This window comes from Felis catus, chromosome D2 (genome assembly GCF_018350175.1).
Source record: "Felis catus isolate Fca126 chromosome D2, F.catus_Fca126_mat1.0, whole genome shotgun sequence".
NCBI classification, from domain to species: domain Eukaryota; kingdom Metazoa; phylum Chordata; class Mammalia; order Carnivora; family Felidae; genus Felis; species Felis catus.
This window is the reverse complement of record NC_058378.1, coordinates 29,625,314-29,647,870: the sequence shown is the minus strand read 5'-3', so window position 1 is coordinate 29,647,870 and position 22,557 is coordinate 29,625,314. Positions and strand designations below refer to the sequence as shown.

Sequence of the window (22,557 nt, the reverse complement as noted above, 5' to 3'; positions counted from 1 at the left end):
TGTTCAGGTCACAATCTCAGGGTTTATGGGTTTGAACCTTGTGTCCGAGCTGTCAGTGTGGAGCCTGCTTGGGATCCTCTCTCTCCCACTTTCCCTTTTGCTCTGCCTCTCCCCTGCTTGTGCACACTCTAACTCTCTCTCAAAATAAATAAATAAGCATCCTTTCTTAATAAAAACCCTCGAGAAAGTCGGGATAGAAGGAACATACTTAATGGGAAGAGCCCAAATGTCCATTAATGGATGAATGGATAAAGAAGATGTGGTATTACTCGGCAATCAAAAAGAATGAAATCTTGCCATTTGCAACTACGTGGATGGAACTGGAGGGTATTATGCTAAGTGAAATTAGTCAGAGAAAGACAAAAATCATATGACTTCACTTATATGAGGACTTTAAGAGACAAAACAGATGAACATAAGGGAAGGAAAACAAAAAAATATATATAAAAACAGGGAGGGGGACAAAACAAAAGAGACTCATTAGTATGGAAAACAAACTAAGGGTTGCTGGAGGGGTTATGGGAAGGGGGATGGGATAAGTGGGTAAGGGGCATCAAGGAATCTACTGAAATCATTGCTTCACTGTATACTAACTAATTTGGATGTAAATTTTAAAACAAAAAATAAAGTTTAAAAATAAATTTAAAAAAAGAAGGAACATACTTAAACATCATAAAAGCCATTTATGAAAAGCCCACAGCTAATATCATCCTCAATGGGGAAAAACTGAGAGCATTCCCCCTGAGATCAGGAACACAACAGGGATGTCCACTCTTACCGCTGTTGTTTAACATAGTGTTGGAAGTGCTAGCATCAGCAATCAGACAACAAAAGGAAATCAAAGGCATCAAAATTGGCAAAGATGAAGTTAAGCTTTCACTTTTTGCAGATGACATGATATTATACATGGAAAACCTGATAGATTCCACCAAAACTCTGCTAGAACTGATACATGAATTCAGCAAAGTCACAGGATACAAAATTAATGTACAGAAATCAGTTGCATTCTTATACACTAATAATGAAGCAACAGAAAGACAAATAAAGAAACTGATCCCATTCACAATTGCACCAAGAATCATAAAATACCTGGGAATAAACCTAACCAAAGATGTAAAAGATCTGTATGCTGAAAACTATAGAACGCTTATGAAGGAAATTGAAGAAGATACAAAGAAATGGAAAAACATTCCGTGCTCATGGATTGGAAGAATAAATATTGTTAATGTCAATACTACCCAAAGCAATCTACACATTCAATGCAATCCCAATCAAAATTGCACCAGCATTCTTCTCGACGCTAAAACAAGCAATCCTAAAATTTGTATGGAACCACAAAAGACCCTGAATAGCCAAAGTAATTTTGAAGAAGACCAAAGTGGGAGGCATCACAATCCCAGACTTTAGCCTCTACTACAAAGCTGTAATCACCAAGACAGCATGGTATTGGCACAAAAACAGACACACAGACCAATGGAATAGAATAGAGACTCCAGAATTGGACCCACAAAAGTATGGCCAACTCATCTTTGACAAAGCAGGAAAGAATATCCAATGGAAAAAAGATAGTCTCTTTAACAAATGGTGCTGGGAGAACTGGACAGCAACATGCAGAAGGTTGAAACTAGACCACTTTCTTTCACCATTCACAAAAATAAACTCAAAATGGATAAAGGACCTGAATATGAGACTGGAAACCATCAAAACCCTAGAGGAGAAAGCAGGAAAAAACCTCTTTGACCTCAGCCGCAGCAATTTCTTACTTGACACATCTCCAAAGGCAAGGGAAATAAAAGAAAAAATGAACTATTGGGACCTCATGAAGATAAAAAGCTTCTGCACAGCAAAGGAAACAATCAACAAAACTAAAAGGCAACCAACGGAATGGGAAAAGACATTTGCAAATGACCTATCAGACAAAGGGCTAGTATCCAAAATCTATAAAGAACTCACCAAACTCCACACCCGAAACACAAATAATCCAGTGAAAAAATGGGCAGAAGACATGAATAGACGCTTCTCTAAAGAAGACATCCAGATGGCCAACAGGCACATGAAACGATGCTCAACGTCACTCCTCATCAGGGAAATACAAATCAAAACCACACTGAGATATCACCTCATGCCAGTCAGAGTGGCTAAAATGAACAAATCAGGAGACTATAGGTGCTGGAGAGGATGTGGAGAAATGAGAACCCTCCTGCACTGTTGGTGGGAATGCAAACTGGTGCAGCTGCTCTGGAAAATAGTGTGGAGGTTCCTCAAAAAATTAAAAATAGATGCACCCTATGACCCAGCAATAGCACTGCTAGGAATGGGGGCACTTGTACTCCAATGTTTATAGCAGCACTTTCAACAATAGCCAAATTATGGAAAGAGCCTAAATGTCCATCAACTGATGAGTAGATAAAGAAATTGTGGTTTATATACACGATGTAATACTACTTGGCAACGAGAAAGAATGAAATATGGCTTTATGTAGCAACGTGGATGGAACTGGAGAGTGTTATGCTAAGTGAAATAAGTCATACAGAGAAAGACATATGTTTTCACTCTTATGTGGATCCTGAGAAACTTAACAGAAGACCATGGGGGAGGGGAAGGGGGAAAAAAGTTACAGAGAGGGAAGGAGGCAAACCATAAGAGACTCTTGAAAACTGAGAATAAACTGAGGGTTGATGGGGGGGGTGAGAGGGAGGGGAAAGTGGGTGATGGGCATTGAGGAGGACACCTGTTGGGAGGAGCATTGGATGTTGTATGGAAACCAATTTGACAATAAATTTCATATTAAAAAAAATAATAAATAAATAAACTTTTAAAAAATAGATCAGCCTGGGGCACCTGGGTGGCTTAGTCAGTTAAGCGTCCGACTTTGGCTCAGGTCATGATCTCACAGTTTGTGGGTTCAGACCCCACCTTGGGCTCTGTGCTGACGGATCAGAGCTTGGAGCCTGCTTCAGATTCTGTGTCTCCCTCTCTCTCTGCCCCTTCCCCACTCATGCTCTCTCACTCTCAAAATAAATCACCATTAAAAAAATTTTTAAAAAAATAGATCAACCTTTCTTGTATGAGTCTAACCTGTTCAGACCATCATTAGGCTAATCTTGATCCAAAATACTGCTTGTGTTTAAATTGAATTCTAGAGGCACCTGGGTGGCTCCGTTGGTTGAGTGTCTTTCTCTTGATTTTGGCTCGGGTCATGATCCCAGAGTTGTGGGATCAAGCCTCTTGTTGGATTCTGAGCTGAGCATGAAGCCTACTTAAGATTCTCTCTCTCTGCCCCTCTCCCCGCTCGCGTACTCTCTCTCTCTCTCAAATTATAAATTAAATTCCATTACTTCACATATTATTCAAATTGACTTTCCCTTCATTGTCTAAAGGAATTTAATTTTTGTCATTCTCAAGAGAGAACTAAGGGTTGCGTGTGTTTGCATTGAAATATTACCTGTATATTAGCTGTGTAGGTTTTTAGCTCAGGTAATGTTTTAATCATCTAGGTAGAAATGCTATGAAAGTTACCTAGATAATAACATAAGAACACTCTTTTCCAACTCCTGTATAAGGATGGCAAACTGATGTAGATTTTTTTTTAGAGAGCAGTGGAAGCTTTGAAAGTTAGTATAGATTTAGGTGTGTGCTGATAAAAAATGGATGCAAAATTACAGTAGCATTTGCTAAGTAAATGGGTAAGATATGTAGGTCTATTAAATAATATTAAACAGATACTAAAAAATAATTTAAAACTAAAAAGTTACATTAGGTGGGACGCCTGGGTGGCTCAGTCAGTTGGGCAACCGACTGCAGTTCAGCTCATGATCTTGTGGTCTGTGGGTTTGAGCCCTGTGTCTGGCTCTGTGCTAACAGCTCAGAGCCTGGAGCCTGCTTCAGATTCTGTGTCTCCCTCTCTCTCTCTTCTCCTCCCCCCTTATGTTCTATCAAAAACAAATAAACATTAAAAAAATTTTTAAGTTAAATTAGGGCAAGAAAATGGAAATTAAATAAAATCACTTTTACATTGTTGGCTAATCTGAGTCAAAGTTGTGGCATAAAAGTTTTATTTTTATTTGTTAAGACTAATAAAAAGATGAACTTACCTTATTTAAAAGGTAGTATTAAAAGCCTGGGCGTGCCTGGCTGGCTCAGTTGGTGGAATGTATGACCCTTGATCTCAGAATTGTTAAGCTTGAGCCCCAAGTTGGGTGTAGAGATTACTTAAAAATAAAATCTTAAAAAAAAAAAAAAAAGCCTATGTAGGAAAAGGAAGTCATGACAATACCTTGCACTCTCCCTTCCCAACCTGGGCCCAGAACGGCTCTGCAAAGAGGGATGGTGAAAATAAGGCTGTCCTGCTGACTACAAGGTAGTGACCAGAGAACACACCTCACCATCCACAAGTACATCCATGGAGTAGTCTTCAGGAAGCATGTGCCTCATGTACTCATAGAGATCCAGAAATTTTCCCTGAAGGAAATGGGAACTCCAGATGTACACATTGACATTAGGCCCAACAAAACTGTCTGTGCCAAAAGAATAAGGAATGTCCCTCACACTGTATTCAAGTGAGGTTGTTCAGAAGCTGTAATGAGGATGAAGATTCATCAAAGAAGCTATAGGTGTTGGTTACCTATGTAACAAGCAGGTAACCACTTTCAAAAATCTGTCACCACTTTTAAAAAATCTATCCAAACAAAAATGTGGATGAGAACTGACAATTGAATGTCAAATAAAGTTATAAAACCTCAAGGAAAAAAAAAAAGAGATAAAAAGTCAAATGAGAAAGAAGGCAAAATAACACAGAATGCTTTTTGTCCATGAAATGTTGGGGAAATTATCCAATAATGGAATATTCTGACTGTCTAATAATTATCTAATACTCTGAAAAGTCAGGAAAATAGGACTTTTATTCCAATGACTGACATTATAAATTGAAACAATCTTTCTGGAAGACAATTTTTCTATTAAAAGCCTTACTCTTTTACACCTGAAACCAATTTTACCATATGTTAACTAGTAGAATTTGGAAAAAAAAAAAAAGCCTTACTCTTTGACCTAATAATTCTAATTTAGGAATTTATCCATAATGGAAAGGATAAGGATGCACAAAAATATTTAGTTATAAAATCATTTACCAAAGCCTTGTTCACTATTACAATATCATATAACAAATAATGGAGCATATATCAAATTAGGTTAGACAACCTAAATGTCTAAGAGGATTGTTTTAATAAATTTTGATACATCCAGGTGATGTTTTTCTCACATGGGAAGATGTTCATAATATAACATACAGTAGAAAAATTGGCTACAAAATAGAATTACATATTAAAATTATTTTTTAAATTTACTTTTTTTATTTTTTAGTAATCTCTACACCCAAAGTGGGGCTTAAACTCATGACCTGAAGATCAAGAGTCAAATGCTCTCCTGAATGAGCCAGCCAGCTATCCCAGAATTATACTATTATCATAATATATATGTGGGCGTGTGTTTACATGTGTAAATGCACATGTATAAGGGTTTGGGATATTATATATGTAGGTGGTTATTACTGGTGGATGAATATGTATATGTTTAATTTTTATTATCTATTTTTTAAAATTTTTCTACACTGAACATACATTTCTTTGGTATTTTACAAAAATAGAAGATTCTTATAAAATCAAAAAAACTATTGAGAGTACATCAAAATAAAAAGCTATTGGGGGCACCTAGCTGTCACAGTCCATAGAGCCTGTGACTCTTGATCTTGGGATTGTGAGTTTGAGCTCCATGTTGGGTGTGGAGAGCACTTAAAAATAAAATTAAAAACAATAAACAATAAAATAAAAAGCTTCTGCACAGTAAAGGAAACTATCAACAAAACTAAGACAACCTACTGAATGGGAGAAGATATTTGCAAATGATATATCCAATAAAGGGTTATTATCCAAAATACATAAAGAACCGATACAACTCAACACAAAAAACACACCAAATAATCTAATTAAAAAATGGACAGAAGACATGAACAGACATTTCTTGGAAGAAGACATACAGATGGCCAATGGACACATGAAAAGATGCTCAACATCATTCATCATCAGGGAAATGCTAATCAAAACCACAATGAGATATCACCTCACATTTGTCAGAATGGCTAAAATAAAAAACTCAAGAGCAGCACCTGGGTGGCTCAGTCACTGGTTAAGAGTTCAACTCTTGGGGCGCCTGGGTGGCTCAGTCGGTTAAGCATCTGACTGCGGCTCAGGTCATGATCATGGTTCGTGAGTTCGAGCCCTGCATCAGGCTCTCTGCTCTCAGTGCAGAGTCTGGAGCCTGCTTCGGATTCTATGTCTCCTTCTCTCTCTGCCCCTTCCCCACTCATGCTTTGTCTTTCTTCCTCTCTCAAAAATAAACAAACATTAAAAAAAAAGTTCAACTCTTGACTTCGGCAGGTAATGATCTCATGGTTCGTGGGTTCTTGAATTCGAGCCCCACATCAGGCTGTATGCTGACAGTGCAGAGCCTGCTTGGGATTCTATCTCCCTTTCTCTCTGCCCCTCCCTGACACGTGCACACGTTCTCTCTCTATTGCTCTCTCTCAAAAACAAACAAACAAACAAACAAACAAAAACAATATTGGCAGGGATGTGGAGAAAAAGGAACCCTTATGCACTGTTGATGGGAATGAAAACTGGTGCAGCCACTGTTGCAGGCCTCATGGAGGTTCCTGAAAAAATTAAAAATAGAATTATTATATGATCCAGTAATTCCACTATTGCATATTTACCCTAACAATACAAAGACATTAATTTGAAAGGACGATGCACCCCTACGTTTATTACAGCATTATTTACAATAGCCAACTTAGGGGAGCAGCCCAAGTGTCCATCAATAGATGAATGGATAAAGAAGACGATAATACACACACACACACACACACACACACACACACACACACACACACACACACACAGAGTAAAACCTTGGTTTGTAAGCATAATTCCTTCTGGAAACATGCTTATAATCCAAAGTACTTGTATCTCTCTCTCTTTCAAAATAAATAAAAAATAAACTTAAAAAAATTCCTTTGATAGGTAAACATCTCTTCATTTTAGGATTAGAGATAATACATAAAAAGTCAAATATCTTGCCTAGTGCTAGGAGATAGTTTTTCCTTTCTGGTATCTTTCCTGGAAATAGACAAGAAATAGAATTAAAAAAAAATACTCATCATACACCTACACTGCACTGTTTTGGTGTTAATAATATAACTTCATAGTGGGAAGAATTTCGAAAGAGTTTACAAACTGACCCTTTGCTTGCAAGGTTGTTTTTCAACTGATAATATTATGATTTAATTCTATAAGTAATATCACTTTCGATTGCATTGGGTTTTCATCATAAGTATATTTTGAGAGCACTACTAATGATCGGAAAGAGATATATATTTTCTATTACATTTTTAAGTTTCTCCTTTTTTTTTTTTCAGGTATGACAGCAGTTATCTGTACTTACCCACTTGACATGGTTAGAGTACGCCTAGCATTCCAGGTGAAAGGGGAACACACTTATACAGGAATTATTCATGCATTCAAAACAATTTATGCAAAGGTATTTCACATTTACTTTTCTTGTTTATATTGTGTCTTTTTTTTTTTTTAATAATGTGAGTTTTATGCCCAACATGGGGCTTGAACTCATGACTCTAAGACCAAGAGTCACAAGGTCTACTGACTGAGCCAGTCAGGTGCCCTTATAATGTGTCCTTATATATTTAGAAAAATATTTTGAAAGTTATATAAGCTATTTTATTTATAGTTATTGATGTTAATAATGATTGTGACACATTTGTGTTTCAGGTTGGGTCCCAGAATAATTTTTTCATTGTAATGTATGCTTTTGCTTTTTGATGTTTATCATAATAAACACAATGTAATCTCACTTCTACTTTTTCTTCATTCAAAAGGAAGGTGGTTTCCTTGGATTTTACAGAGGCCTGATGCCCACTATATTAGGAATGGCTCCGTATGCAGGTATTTTCAAATTTGGCAGAATCTTGATCTTTCATTTTTTTCTAAGAATGATTTTTAAATTGTAGCATTTTGTATTTAAGCCCCAATTCCTTCAGGAATTATTTCTTTCCTCCCTAAGGATAAGCATTTGACTCAGCACCATAGTCCCTCCTTTCCCCAGTGATCTACAGTGCTACTGCTTTTTTTTTTTTTACAGTGCTACTTCTAAAAATAAGAATAAAGTGCAGTTTTATGCACTCTTTATATTTGGTAGGACAAGTCCATTTACCTTATGCTTTTTTTTTTCCAGGAATGTAGGAACTATAGATATTCTGTTTCCTGCACATTTTAAAATCCATTTTGAAGTTGCACAAAAACACTTGTTGGGATTTTGAATGAAATTTTATACAGTTCCGGGACATTTTTGTTAGATATATTTATAGATACCATGTAAGCTGTGTTGCGTCTTTTAGAAAATTACATTTTTAGGGGCACCTGGGTGGCTCGGTCGGTTAAGCGTCCGACTTCGGCTCAGGTCATGATCTCACGGTCCGTGAGTTCGAGCCCCGCGTCGGGCTCTGTGCTGACGGCTCAGAGCCTGGAGCCTGTTTCAGATTCTGTGTCTCCCTCTCTCTCTGCCCCTCCCCTGTTCATGCTCTGTCTCTCTCTGTCTCAAAAATAAATAAACGTTAAAAAAAAATTAAAAAAAAAAAGAAAATTACATTTTTAGTTTATTACTTGATTTATTTTATGATTTTATAGCTAGCCATTATCCTACTTGTTGGTATCATAGCCAGCCACTGTGTTACTTGCAGATGTTTTGGGTTTCCTATGTGGGCAATCATATCCTGTCCACATGGTGTCTTTTTCTTATTTACATTCTAATCCTTATTTCCTTATTTATTTATGTTTATCTTCACTTACTGTACTATGCTAAGGACCTACAGTGCAGCAGTGAATAGAAGTGATGATAGTAGGCATTTTGGCTCATTAATTATTTTAGAGGGACTGTTTGTAATACTTCTTCATTTAGTTTAATGTTCATTTGTGATGTTAAGGAAGTTTTGCTAAGAATTTTTATCTGATTTGGTGTTGAATTTTATCAGACACCCTCGCCTGCATTTATGGAGGTAATCATATAGCTTTCTCCTTTAATATGTTATTATGATAAATGATATTAATAGATGTTCTAAGATCAAGTCAAATTGGCTATGACATAATGACCTTTTTATATCCTGTTGGATTAAGTTTGCTAATTGTCTTTAGAAGTTATACATCTAGGGGCACCTGGGTGGCTCAGTTGGTTAAGCATCTGACTTGGCTCAGATCATGATCTCCCCGTTCATGAGTTCCAGCTTTGGCCTAAGTGCTGACAGCTCGGAACCTGGAGCCTGCTTCGAATTCTGTGTCTCCCTTTCTCTGCCCCTCCCCTGCTGGCACGTTGTTTCTCTCTCTCTCAAAAATAAACAACAAAAAAAGAGAGGAGTGTGGTTTGGGTATCAAGGTTATATAAGTCTCATAAATGAGTTGTAGAGTATTTCCTCATCTTCCATCTCTATAAGATGATTAGAATTATCTGTTTCTTGAAAGTTTTCTTTGTGGGTGATTTTTTTAATACTGGTTTAACTTCTTAAATGGTTGTAGGACCATTCAGATTTTTTATCTTTTGTGAACCATTTTTGGTAATTCATGCCTTTCTTTACCATTTTGAATTTGACCTTTTTGGATTAATTTTCAATTTTTTAGCAAAAGATTTCCCTTATTTCTTCATATCATTTTGACATCTACTCTATTGCCATGCTCCTTTTTTCACTTTTTTTTTTTTTTGATCAGTTATTTGATTTTGCAAAGAATCAATTTTGGCTTGTGTTTTTCTCTAGTCTACCTTTATTTTACCTTTCATTGATTCTTGTTCATTTCTTAATTATCTCCTTTTTCGTCATGTTTATTCTTCAGTTGGATGCTTACCTGTTTCATTTTCAACCTTTGGGTTTTTTTATTCCTAATGTGGGCTTCCTACCCACCCCTCCGCCCCGCCATCATGCTTCAGCTGCATCCCATGAGTTTATTATTTTATTAATTGTTTTTTCTTAAAATTTGGAAATTTTGAAATGTATACAAAAGTAGACAATAGTATAATGAGCCACACCATGCACCTATGACCTATCTTCAAAAGTTATCAACTCAGGACCAATCTTGTTTCATCTGTACCCTTAAATACTCCCTCCACTCTCATTCCAAATTGTTTTGTTTTTTTTTTTTTAATTTTTTTTTTAACGTTTATTTATTTTTGAGACAGAGAGAGACAGAGCATGAACGGGGGAGGGGCAGAGAGAGAGAGGGAGACACAGAATCTGAACCAGGCTCCAGGCTCTGAGCCATCAGCCCAGAGCCCGACGGGAGCTCGAACTCACGGACCGCGAGATCGTGACCAGAGTTGAAGTTGGACGGTTGACCGACTGAGCCACCCAGGCGCCCCTCATTCCAAATTGTTTTAAAGTAACTCCACAGTATCTCAGTATTCAGCTCTCTATGCTTTTTAATTTTTTTATTTTATTTTTTAAATGTCTTATTTATTTTTGAGAGAGAGACAGAGCACGAGTGGGGAAGGGGCAGAGAGAGAGAGGGAGAAACAATCTGAAGCAGGCTCCAGCTGTCAGCACAGAGCCGGATGTGGTGCTCGAATTCACTAACTGTGAGATCATGACCTGAGCCAAAGTGGGACACCTAACCAATTGAGCCACCCAGGTGCCTCTCTATGCTTTTTTAAAAAGCATAACCACACTCTATTATGAACTTTAAACATATTTTTTAAGTTTATTTATTTACTTTGAGAGAGAGAGCGTGAGTGGAGGGGCAGAGAGAGAGAGAGGGAGAGAGAGAATCCCAAGCAGGCTCTGCTTGTCAGCACAGAGCCCCGATGTGGGGCTCAAGCTCATGGACTGTGAGATCATGACCTGAACCAAAACCAAGAGTTGGACACTTAACCAACTGAGTCACCCAGGTGCCCATAACAAAAGTTTCTTAATATCATCTAGTATATTATCATTGTGCAAATCCCTGCCCCCTCCCCTTAACTCATAATTAGCTTTTGGACAGATCCAAGTTAATATTTGCCTAGTATATCTTTTTTCATCCTTTTATTTTTTACTTTCTCATATCTTTATGTTTTAGGTATTTCTTTTGAAATCATTATATAACTGGATATTGTTAAAAATCTGGTCTGTAAAATCTTTAGTTGCCAGTTAGTTCACCTGATAGTTATTGTGATTATTGATACATTTGTACTTGTTTCTGTACCTTGCTATTTGATTTCCACTAGAGGCTTTTCTTTTTTATGTTTTAAAATATTTCTTCCTTGTTCACTTATTTTGCCTAACTTTTACCTGCTCTATTATAAATGTATAAATTTATTTGCCTCCTCCTATGTTGGTGGTCTTTAATTATGAACCCATTACTTGATCTGAATCTCTGAGTTTCAGACCCAGTGATTCCATCTTCTGTAGACCCAATAGCAAGATGCATCTCAATAGCTTTGCTGCTATTGGCATCAATATGAAAAGTCACTTCACTTCTTTCATTGGCCCACAACTCCCAAATGAGCTCCAGCTTCTGTTTTTAGAAGGTGGTGGTGCTGGGGTTCTTGGAGACGTTCTCATTCTTTTTGCAAGACCTGTAGCAATGACAAAGTCATTCAGAATACCTAGATTGCCATTATGCTGGAAGAAGAACTCTTTAATTTTTTGGTCTTATTTTCCTCTCTTTCTAAGTTTTTTGTTTTTAAAATATATTTTAACCTAGTTATAGTATATATATAATTTTGTTTCTTAATTTTTCCCCATTTCCCAAACATTTTTCACATATATCTGTACTCTTCACAAACATCATTTTATTAGTTGTGTCATATTTTCACTGAATACTAGTCCACATTATTTAGGTATTTCTAATTTTTTTAACTTACATTTAATTTGCTACGAATTTCACCATTGTGAACTTTTTCAGATTTTAGATTCAGTCTTTAGTGTATGAATATATAAAAGTGTATGAATATTCTAAAATTGCATACTGTCATTTCAAAATACTATAAAGTTATGAGAATTTTGTATAAGGAATAAATGCATATATTGAGGTATTCTCCTAGACTAAATTTTTGTTAGTGCTTATTTCTTATTAAGCATCAAGTATATTTTAAATATATTTTAAAATTTAGTAGATATCAAGATATCTTGAATAATGCTTAGTTGATAGGATTGCTTGAATTCTATTCTTGATTTTGTTAATGTAAGACTTTAATGGGTCTATTATGCAATCATAAATGTTCAGCAAGCACTAAGTGCATATTATTGATAATTTAATATTTACTAGATTTCATGTGTTTTGTGATTCAATATGAACATTTATCTCATGGTTACCACTCTTCCTTGGAGACAAAATTAGGCACTGAGTTAAAATAACAATTTTTGTCACTTCTGAATGTTTTGTTTGTATCTTATCACCATCATTGTTATTGTGGATTTAAGTTGTAGTATTTACTTGTAATTATTAATCATGAATTTAACTTTTAGTGATGTGAAACCTTGGAAAACTACTTAATCCTATTAATATATAAGTTGGCATTTATACCCAACTACTGCCTTTATTCAGTAAATTGAAGTATAAGTGTATGAAAACCATAGCGATAATTGTTATAGGTATCTTGTTATCTTTAGGTTACTTATAAACATTAATTAAGCCTTTTTCTTTCAGAAATCAGGAAATGTATAGTTTGTTCTTTGAGTTAATTGGTTATTATAAAGAATGGTATCTTTTCATGGTTCATGTAATCTTAAGCATCATGGTGAATTTATGTTTTGTTTTTCAGGTGTTTCATTTTTTACTTTTGGTACCTTAAAGAGTGTTGGGCTTTCCCATGCCCCTACCCTTCTTGGCAGACCTTCATCAGACAATCCTAATGTCTTAGTTTTGAAAACCCACATAAACTTACTTTGTGGTGGTGTTGCTGGAGCAATAGCACAAACAATATCGTAAGTTTCTTCATTAACTTAATCCAATCAAATTGCAGTTTTTCAATCTTGATTTTCAGCATTATTCATTTCATTTTTTATTATATATATATATATATTTACCACTTTGCAGATCTTTTTCTTTTTTAACTTTATTTTTTATTTTTTGTTTTGTTTTTGTTTTTTTTTTAATTTTTTTAACGTTCATCTATTTTTGAGAGAGAGAGACAGAGCATGAACGGGGGAGGGGCAGAGAGAGAGGGAGACACAGAATCAGAAGCAGGCTCCAGGCTCTGAACCATCAGCCCAGGGCCCGACGCGGGGCTCGAACCCATGTACCGCGAGATCGTGACCTGAGCCGAAGTCGGACGCTTAACCGACTGAGCCACCCAGGCGCCCCTATTTTTTATTTTTTAAAATTTACATCCAAATTAGTTAGCATATAGTGAAGCAATGATTTCAGGAGTAGATTTTTTAATGCCCCTTACCCATTTAGCCCATCCCTGCTCCCTCTCATGTATATATATATATATATTGTTTATTTTTGTGAGAGAGAGAGAGAAGAGAGAGAGAGAGAGAGAGGGAGAGAGAGAGAGAGAGAGGGAACGAGTGGGGGAGGGGCAAAGAGAGAAAATGACAGAAGATCCAAAGTGGGCTCTGGGCTGTCAGCAGAGAGCCTGATGCAGTTCGAACTCATGAACCCTGAGATCATGACCTGAGCCGAAGTCGGATACCCAACTGACTGAGCGACCCAGTCACTTCTCTTGCATTAAATCTTGAAGACCTCCTTTGTGTCAGACAATGTACTAGGTTTTGGGACATTTGCTGAATATAGATAGATAAAGGGATTGCTGTATTGTAATTGAAAAAGTAGCTTCAAAGGATTTCCCTAGTCCAAGAGAGATTGTGTAGATGAGATAAAAAGAGGCTGGAACACTAAGAAGCAGGAATTTTTCAGGAAGAAGAAGAAAAGCTTTCTGTGACTGAGGAGTATCCTGAAAAACAGGATGTAGTATTGTCACAAAGACGAAAAAGAGTATCCAATGGAAAAGAAAAATCAAAGTAATACAAGTACTGAAAAGTAAGGTGTTCATTGGATTTTACAGTCAAGGATTACTTGTGTGAAAGCAGATTCCGTATACTTGTGTGTGGAAGCAGATCATACTAGGTTGAAGGTAAAGAAAAAAAGGTGGTGGTTTACTTTTGGCAGTCTGGCTGTGGAACCTTGCGCATTTGTAGAAACATGATCGCCTCTAGTTATTTTGATTCTCTTCTTGCTCCTGCCTTTTTCTTTACTACTACTCACTTCCAATCTAGATCCTTAAAATCTTTTCTTTCTCATTTCTTTTCTTAAACTGTATTCTATACCCATTGACTCTTACCAGATCCAAAGGCTCCCTCTTAGTTCTTTTGCTTCCTTCCAATTGTTCTAGTTCCTTCGTTTTTGTAAATTTTTTTTAATGTTTATTTTTGAGAGAGAAACAGAGTGCGAGTGGGGGAGGGGCAGAGAGCTAGGGAGACACAGAATCTGAAGCCGACTGCAGGTTCTGAGCTGTCAGCACAGAGCCGGACGCAGGGCTTGAACTCACAGACCGCGAGATCATGACCTGAGCCCAAGTCGGACACTCAACCGACTGAGCCACCCAAGGCGCCCCTAGTTCCTTCAGTTTTGTAACAGTACCTCTCCTTGGCCATCTGCCTTCCCAACCCACCCCACCCCCACCTTTTCAAGTATCTTACTGATTCATATCTTCCTCTTTCTTCCTATCCATGCTGATATTTTAAGGCGCAGCCTGGCTTTAGTCCTATGCTCTTCCCATAAATGTGTAGAATAGCTCATCTATCTTTATGGTTTCAGTGGTCACCTCTGCCCAGATAACAAATTTTATTTAATTCTCCATTACTTCCTCTCCATTACTTCTGTATAGCAAGCTCTTAGATATTTCTGCTTGGACTTCTGCCATCAGTGCAAACTCCATAGTTCAGATATTAATTCCTTTTTTCCTCTTGGTGACAATCCTCAGCTCCCAGCTTTCTTATTTGTTATTGATAACCATTATTCTTCTAGCCCTAATAATACCTTGAAACCATTTTTCACATTGTACGTATCCAAATACTCACTATGTCTTACTGTTTGTTACTGTAGAACATTGCCTAGAATGCTATTTTCTTTCTTTCCCATTGTTCTTTCCCGTATTCTAATCCTTGTACCTTGTCTTCTTACATTCTCTCCCTTCTACTAACCAATTCCTTCTACTCACATACGTCTTTTCCGGCTTGGAAACTGAATCCTTCAGACTGAGGTTTTTGTTCCCTTGATTCCCATAAAATTTCTTCTTCTCACTACCCCATTAAAAAATAATTCCTGGAGATGCTATTGAAATGCTACAGAACTTCAATTATTGGTAATGCTATTTCTTAAGCTGTTTGGTTAAAAAAACATGTTTTTTAATTATTAAAAAATTTTTTTTTACTGAGAGGCAGAGAGAGACAGAGCACAAATGGGGGAGGGGCAGAGAGAGAAGGAGACAGAATCCTAAGCAGGCTCCAGGCTCCGAGTTGTCAGCACAGAGCCTGACACAGGGCTCGAACTCACAAACCATGAGATCCTGACCTGAGCCGAAGTTGGACACTCAACTGACTGAGCCCCCCCAGGAGCCCCACTTGTTTTTGTAATTGTAACATTTCATTATGAATATAAATATAGGCAGCTCTTCCTGCCCACGGGTCCTGTCCCCATGCTTTGATAAAATCACCTTTTTGCACACATACACAAAAAATATATATATATGTGTGTGTATATATATATATATATATATATATAATTATACAAATATATCATTATTTTTGTCATATATCACTTAAGTATATATTAGGTACCATGGAGATCTTTGAATAGGAAAGTAAAAAGCAGCTTTGTGACACTTGAGAATGTAAGATTCAATTTTCTTAATGTTGGGATAACAATACCTATTTCATGCAATTATGAAGATGGAATGAGATAAATTACATAAATTGTTTAAGTACATTGACAAGTAGTCAATATTAGCAAAATAAAAGTAATTTAAAAAAATCACCTGGGGTCCCACTCTTAAGAGAGATTCCTTTTGTATATTTCATTTCAGGCATTTTAATTTAATTTAATTTAATTTAATTTTATTTTATTTTATTTTATTTTAGTTAAGTGTACCTAATTTGAGAGAGAAACAGAGCATGAGCAGGGGAGGGGCAGAGAGAGAGAATCCCAAGCAGGCCCCACACTGTCAGCACAGAGCCCAATGTGGGGCTCAGGCTCACGAACTGTGAGATCATGACCTGAGCTGAAACCAAGAATTGGACTCTCAACCAACTGAGACACCCAGGTGCCCCTCGGGCAAATTTTTTTTTAACAGAATTTTCTCTGTTCTCTAAATGCAGTATCTGTATTGTTAATTTTTGCCTTTAAGGAAAATTTTTTGTTGGTCTACTGTATACAAGGGGGCTTGCTGAATATTTTTAGAGTAGTGGTTCTTAACTATAGGTGATTTTGCCTCCAGTGGACATTTATTAATATCTGGAGACAATTTTGGCTGTCACAGCTGGGGTTATGCTATTGGCATGGAGTGGGTAGAGGCCAGGGATGTGCTTAAACATCCTACATTGAATAGGATAGATCCTCACAATTAAGAATTATCTAACCTAAAACGTCAATAGTGCCAAAGTTGAGAAACCCTGTCCTAGGGTTCCAACAATGAAAAATACCCAGTTTGTTTCTTCAGAAAGTGGCACTGAATTTGGCCTTGAGGAATGAACTCTATATTGTGGTGATGAGAGAGAATCATCTAACCCAATAGAACCACATAAGCAAAGGCAAGACCTCTTTATTGCTGTTTGATTGTATTCATGTGCTCATGTCCTGACTCCTAAATTAGACAAAACAATAAAGGTATAAGAACACATTATTTCCTAGGGAAATAACATGTAGGACTTTGTATTCAATAATTGTTGAGTAGAATGCTAGAAATCATTTTTATATCCTTCTGCCTTTTTCTTCTTTTAGCTACCCGTTTGATGTAACTCGTCGGCGAATGCAATTAGGAACTGTTCTTCCAGAATTTGAAAAGTGCCTGTAAGTTTTCCATTTGTCATTGTTCATTTTCTTTAGGAAATGTAATGTTTAAAGTAGGTATAGAGATAGGACTGTGGTCTTACCAGTAGTTCAGATCTTCCATAGTATCCTTTGGTAAATTTACAAACTTTCAATCTAGTCCCAATATATATATATATGTATGTATATATGTATATATATGTATATGTATATATATGTATATATATGTACATATATATGTACATGTATATATATGTACACATATATGTATATATGTATATATATGTATACATATATGTACATATGTATATATATGTATATATGTATATATGTATATGTATATATGTATATGTATATGTATATATGTATATGTATATATATATGTATATGTATATATATGTATATGTATATATATATATATGTATTTAATGTTCATTCTTTTTTAATTTTTTTTAACATTTATTTATTTTTGAGACAGAGAGAGACAGAGCATGAACGGGGGAGGGGCAGAGAGAGAGGGAGACACAGAATCGGAAGCAGGCTCCAGGCTCCGAGCCATCAGCCCAGAGCCGGACGCGGGGCTTGAACTCACGGACCGTGAGATCGTGACCTGAGCCGAAGTCGGATGCTTAACCAACTGAGCCACCCAGGCGCCCCAATGTTTATTTATTTTTGAAAGACAGAGAGACAGAGCACAAGCAGGGGTGGGGCAGAGAGAGAGGGGGACACAGAATCCGAAGCAGGCTCCAGGCTCCAAGCTGTCAGCACAGAGCCTGACACGGGGCTTGAACTCACGAACCGTGAAATAATGACCTGAGCTGAAGTCCAACGCTTACCTGACTGAACTACCCAGGCACCCCAAGGCCCAATCCCTATTAAAAATTTCACTTTAGGGGCACCTGGCTGGCTCAGTTGGAAGAGTGTGCAACTCTTGATCTTGAGGTTCCGAATTTGAGCCTCATGTTGGGTGTAAAGATTATTTAAAAGTTTGTTAAAAATTCACATTAGGGGCACCTGGGTGGCTCAGTTGGTCAAGTGTCAGACTCTTGATTTTGGCTCAGGTCATGATTTCATGGTTTGGGAGACTGAGCTCTGAGTCAGACTCTGCGCTGACAGCTCTGAGCCCACTTGGGATTCTCTCTCTCCCTCTGTCTCTGTCCCACCCTCACTCACTTGCACATGTGCTCGTGCGCATTCTTTCTCATTCTCTCTCAAAAAAAAAAATTTTTTTTTAAATCACTTTAGAGCAGCTTGGTTAAATAGAAATATAATGTGAGCCACTTATATAATTTAAAATTTTCTGGTAGCCACATTAAAAAAAAAGTATAAAAAAACAGATGACTGTTTTAAAATATTTTAATTTAGGGGCACCTGGCTGGCTCATTGTGAGGAGTATGCAACTCTTGATTTTGGGGTTGTGAGTCTGAGCCCCATGTTGGGTGTAGAGATTACTTAAATAAATAAACTTAAAAAAAAAGTTAAATATTTTAATTTAACCTAATATGTCAAAAATATTATCACTTCAACATCTCAAGACTTTGCATCCTTTTTTTAATACTAAGTGTTTGAGGGGCACCTGGGTGGCTCAGTCAGTTAAGCCCAGACTTTGGCTCAAGTCATGACCTCACGGTTTCTGGGTTCGAGTCCCACGTCCGGCTCCGTGCTGACAGCTAGAGCCTGGAGGCTGCTTCAGATTCTGTGTCTCCTTCTTTCTCGCTGCACCTTCTTGGCTTGCTCTCTCTCTCTCTCTCTCTCTCTCAAAAACAAATAAACATTTAAAAACATTAAAAAAATAAAGAAACTAAGTGTTTGAAATCCAGGGTGTATTTAATACTGACAGCACATTTCAATTTGGACTTGCCACATTTTAAGTGCTCACTAACCATGTATGGCTAGTGGCTACCATCATTACCCAGCACAGCTCTAGAGTTTTCTATAATCTGTAGAGATTTAGAATCATTCTGTTTTCTGGGTGGTGTGTTGTTCCCCAGATTGCCTATCAAAAGAGAAAGGCAAAAGCCAAAATGTTGGTTTGAAAGGAAGGAACACTGAAACTAGAAAGTCTTTATTGCCTATATCTGATAGTCCTTTAACCATTAGTTCTATAACCATCTGCTAGTTGTAGTATAAAACTTGAGTTGAAATGGAAGCTTGATGGGCAACTGAGCATACATCCCTCAAAAAGAATATATAAATATTTCAAATATTTTTATGATATAGTGTTGCCAGTAAATTTTACATAGTCCAAACAAAGTAAATTGTATTAATGAGCCGGCAATTCTGTGTATAATGCTTGTACTTGTTTGGAATGAATTGCTGTTTTATGGTGCATTTTCACCTTGTTTTAACACTTGCTTTCCAAAAGCTATTCAAGATGACATTTTGGCTTTTTTATTTTTAAATGTTTATTTATTTTTGAAGGAAAGGGAAAGAGGGTGTGTGGGAGGGGCTGAGAGGGAGACAGAAGATCTGGTGAGTAGAGGAGGGGCAGAGAGAGAAGGAGAGAGAGAGAATCCCAAGCAGCTCCTCACTGTCAGCACAGAGAGCTATGTGGGGATCTTAGTCATGAACCTGTGAGATCATAACTTGAGCTAAAGTCAGATGTTCAACTCACTGAGCCACCCAGGTGCCCTTGACATTTTGACTTCTTTTAAAAATGCTATTATGGATCCTGAAAATATCTCATCACTGGGCATAAAGGTGTCATCATTTAACTATTGTCTTTCAGTACCATGTGGGAGACTATGAAGTACGTCTATGGACACCATGGAATTCGAAGAGGATTATATCGTGGCTTATCTCTTAATTACATTCGCTGCATTCCCTCTCAAGCAGTGGCTTTTACAACATACGAACTTATGAAGCAGTTTTTTCACCTCAACTGAAGAAAATCGTGATTTCTTTTCCTGAGTAAACTCTCACAGGGAGACATAAATGTTCTTTTAATTTTGAGGGGAACATTACTTGAAGGGGGCTATTTCCCTAGTCACAGGAACCACTGGTATTTTAGTACTTGATTTTTTTATTCATAACAAATCAAAAGTGCTTACCGTGCTTTTTGATGCCAAAAGTTATAACTGAGAACATTGAAAAAAATTCCTAAGCTGATGCTGGCTAATCAGTTAGGTTATTTGAAACTGTTTTAAAATGTTTTTTGGGAGTAGCACTAACTTAAAATGGGATTCAAGAGGTTGCCATTAGGCTTTATCATGCTTTAAGTCCAAGCTTTAAGTATAATCATGATTTTCAAAGACTCTAACATTGGTTATTATTATTGTAATAAACAGGCTTGGTTATATTGCAGCAGAATGATGAGAACTGAATTTTTATGTTTATAAAATGTAGCTTAGGGGGCACCTGGCTGGCTCAGCCAGAAGAGCTGAGATTAAGACTCTTAATCTCGGAGTCATAAATTCCAACCCCATGTTAGGTGTAGAGATTACTGGGGCGGCGGGGGGGTGGGAGGGAAGTAGTTTAGAAGCCAGCATTGAACATTATTCTTAGTATCTCTCTTCTCATAATTCTGCTCCACTGCATAAAAGGACTGACACTTTTTCTCTTTGTTTTTAAATAAAATAAATGCTGTATTTAAAAATTAGCCTTGTAGAAGCTCAACAATAAATGAAGAATTTTCAGGTGTTGCTCAAATGTTATTACTAGGTACTATGACTGACTTAAATTTGTTTTTAAAAGTCAATATATTTCCCAAAGGCAGTAATAATAAATACTGAATATCTTTGCTCTCAAAACAGATTAGCATTATAGATTTGTTTTTGTTAGATGATTTGGTATATACTAGAAAACTTATTTAAGTGAACTGTGAAATATCTATTAATATAGATGTGAATGTCAAAGAATGTTTCTAAGGTATTTTGTCATGATACATCAACTAGTTCTTCCATGTAAAATAATTTTAGTGCAATATAAACTTAAGTAGAAACATAAAACTGATTTGATTTGCTATCCTTTATATTAAAATGGTTTAAAATATAAGAATTCCATTTATTGTGTTTAGAGTACTTTCTATCTTTTACTGTAAGCATGACAGAAGTGGAAAGGGAACAAATACAGTTCTGTCCTCAGACACAGCAATTTGTAGAATTGATGTGATTTTTTTTGATCAATGCAAACTATTTTAACTGCTCTAACTTTATAATTTTTTTTATTGAGGTAAAATTGACATATAACAATATATTAGTTTCAGGTGCACAATGTAATGATTCAATATTTGTATTTACTGCAAAACAATCACCACAATAGTCTAGTTACCATCTAATTGATGTGATTTTTAGGACATTAGAAAACTAAGTCGAAAAGTGTTACTTCTGCTTCAATTTTAATTTTGTTTGCATAAAAGATTTCTTGTCATACTTTGGTAAAAATTAGATGAACTGGTTTCATTTTCAAAGTCTTTATTTTAAAATAAATATGTGTCTTTGTATGATTTGTAAGTGTACCCCACAGGTAGAAATATGTGTGTTCTTGAAAGTATTTTGTATATTTTCATTTCTGGGCTATACTGTAGCTAAATATTGTTATCAAGTCACAAGATAATTTAAATGTATGAAATAAATATCTCAGTTATGTTATCAATAAAAGAGGACTGCAAATATTTTTTTAAATAAAAATTTGCATTCTATGTTACAGAATTTTATTCATATTTGGACCATTATTTCTCTTTTTTAACTATTCACATTATTAAAGCACAAATGATAAACATCAATAGTCAGAATGCAAGAATATTTAAAATAATGACTATAGTTATATTTGATTTATTTCAGATTGATGACCCAAAGTGTATCTTGCCAGGTTATCTTCCACTGAAGATTGACTATTTCTGTTTTGATTTCCATTGTTACTCTTTTACTGCCTTTTTTGAGAATACCCCTTTGATCTATAGAATGGGACAGTGGTCTGGTCTAGGCAGTAAGTGAGGTACCACTCCTAGTTTTCAAGGGTATGGAGTTAGAATGGTTAATGGGTAGGGGCGCCCGAGTGGCTCAGTCAGTTAAGTGTCCGACTTTGGCTCAGGTCATGATCTCGAGGTTCATGAATTCAAGCCCCACATTGGTCTCTTTCCTGTCAGTGCAGAGCCTGGTACCTGCTTCGGATCCTCTGGCTCCCTCTCTCTCTCTGCCCCTCTCCGGCTCACGCTCTCTCTCTCTCAAAAATAAACAAACATTAAATAAATAAAACTTTAAAAAAAAGAAAGTTTAATGGGTATATATACTAATATCTTACACTATTCTCCCCTTGGGTATTCAACATCCATTGTGTGTCAGGCATTGTATCAGCATAATGGGGGGCTTACCTTGGGAGATCTGTTAGCTGTACTTATAGTCTGATTTGAATGTTCAGTAGCATCTAACACCAGGTATCTTTCTAATACAGTATGTACCACACTTTATGGTAATTACCTTTTTACCTGTGTCCCCTGAACTGGTTCTCTCCAAAGCAGAGCCATGCCTTCATT

The 22,557-nt window shown here is 36.5% G+C and overlaps 1 protein-coding gene across 1 annotated transcript in view; it reads left to right on the top strand.

Annotated features, from left to right (window-relative positions):
- Positions 1-21,733, top strand: part of SLC25A16 (solute carrier family 25 member 16) — a gene marked incomplete at its 5' end in the record, with an annotated part of 50,409 nt that extends 28,676 nt beyond the window's left edge. Inside the window, 5 exons of the mRNA XM_023240293.2 lie at positions 7,472-7,593; positions 7,949-8,015; positions 12,856-13,018; positions 17,037-17,105; positions 19,813-21,733. Of these exons, the coding sequence (XP_023096061.2) occupies positions 7,472-7,593; positions 7,949-8,015; positions 12,856-13,018; positions 17,037-17,105; positions 19,813-19,969 (578 nt within the window). The remainder of the gene's footprint in view (positions 1-7,471; positions 7,594-7,948; positions 8,016-12,855; positions 13,019-17,036; positions 17,106-19,812) is intronic.
- Positions 21,734-22,557: the final 824 nt, after the last annotated feature.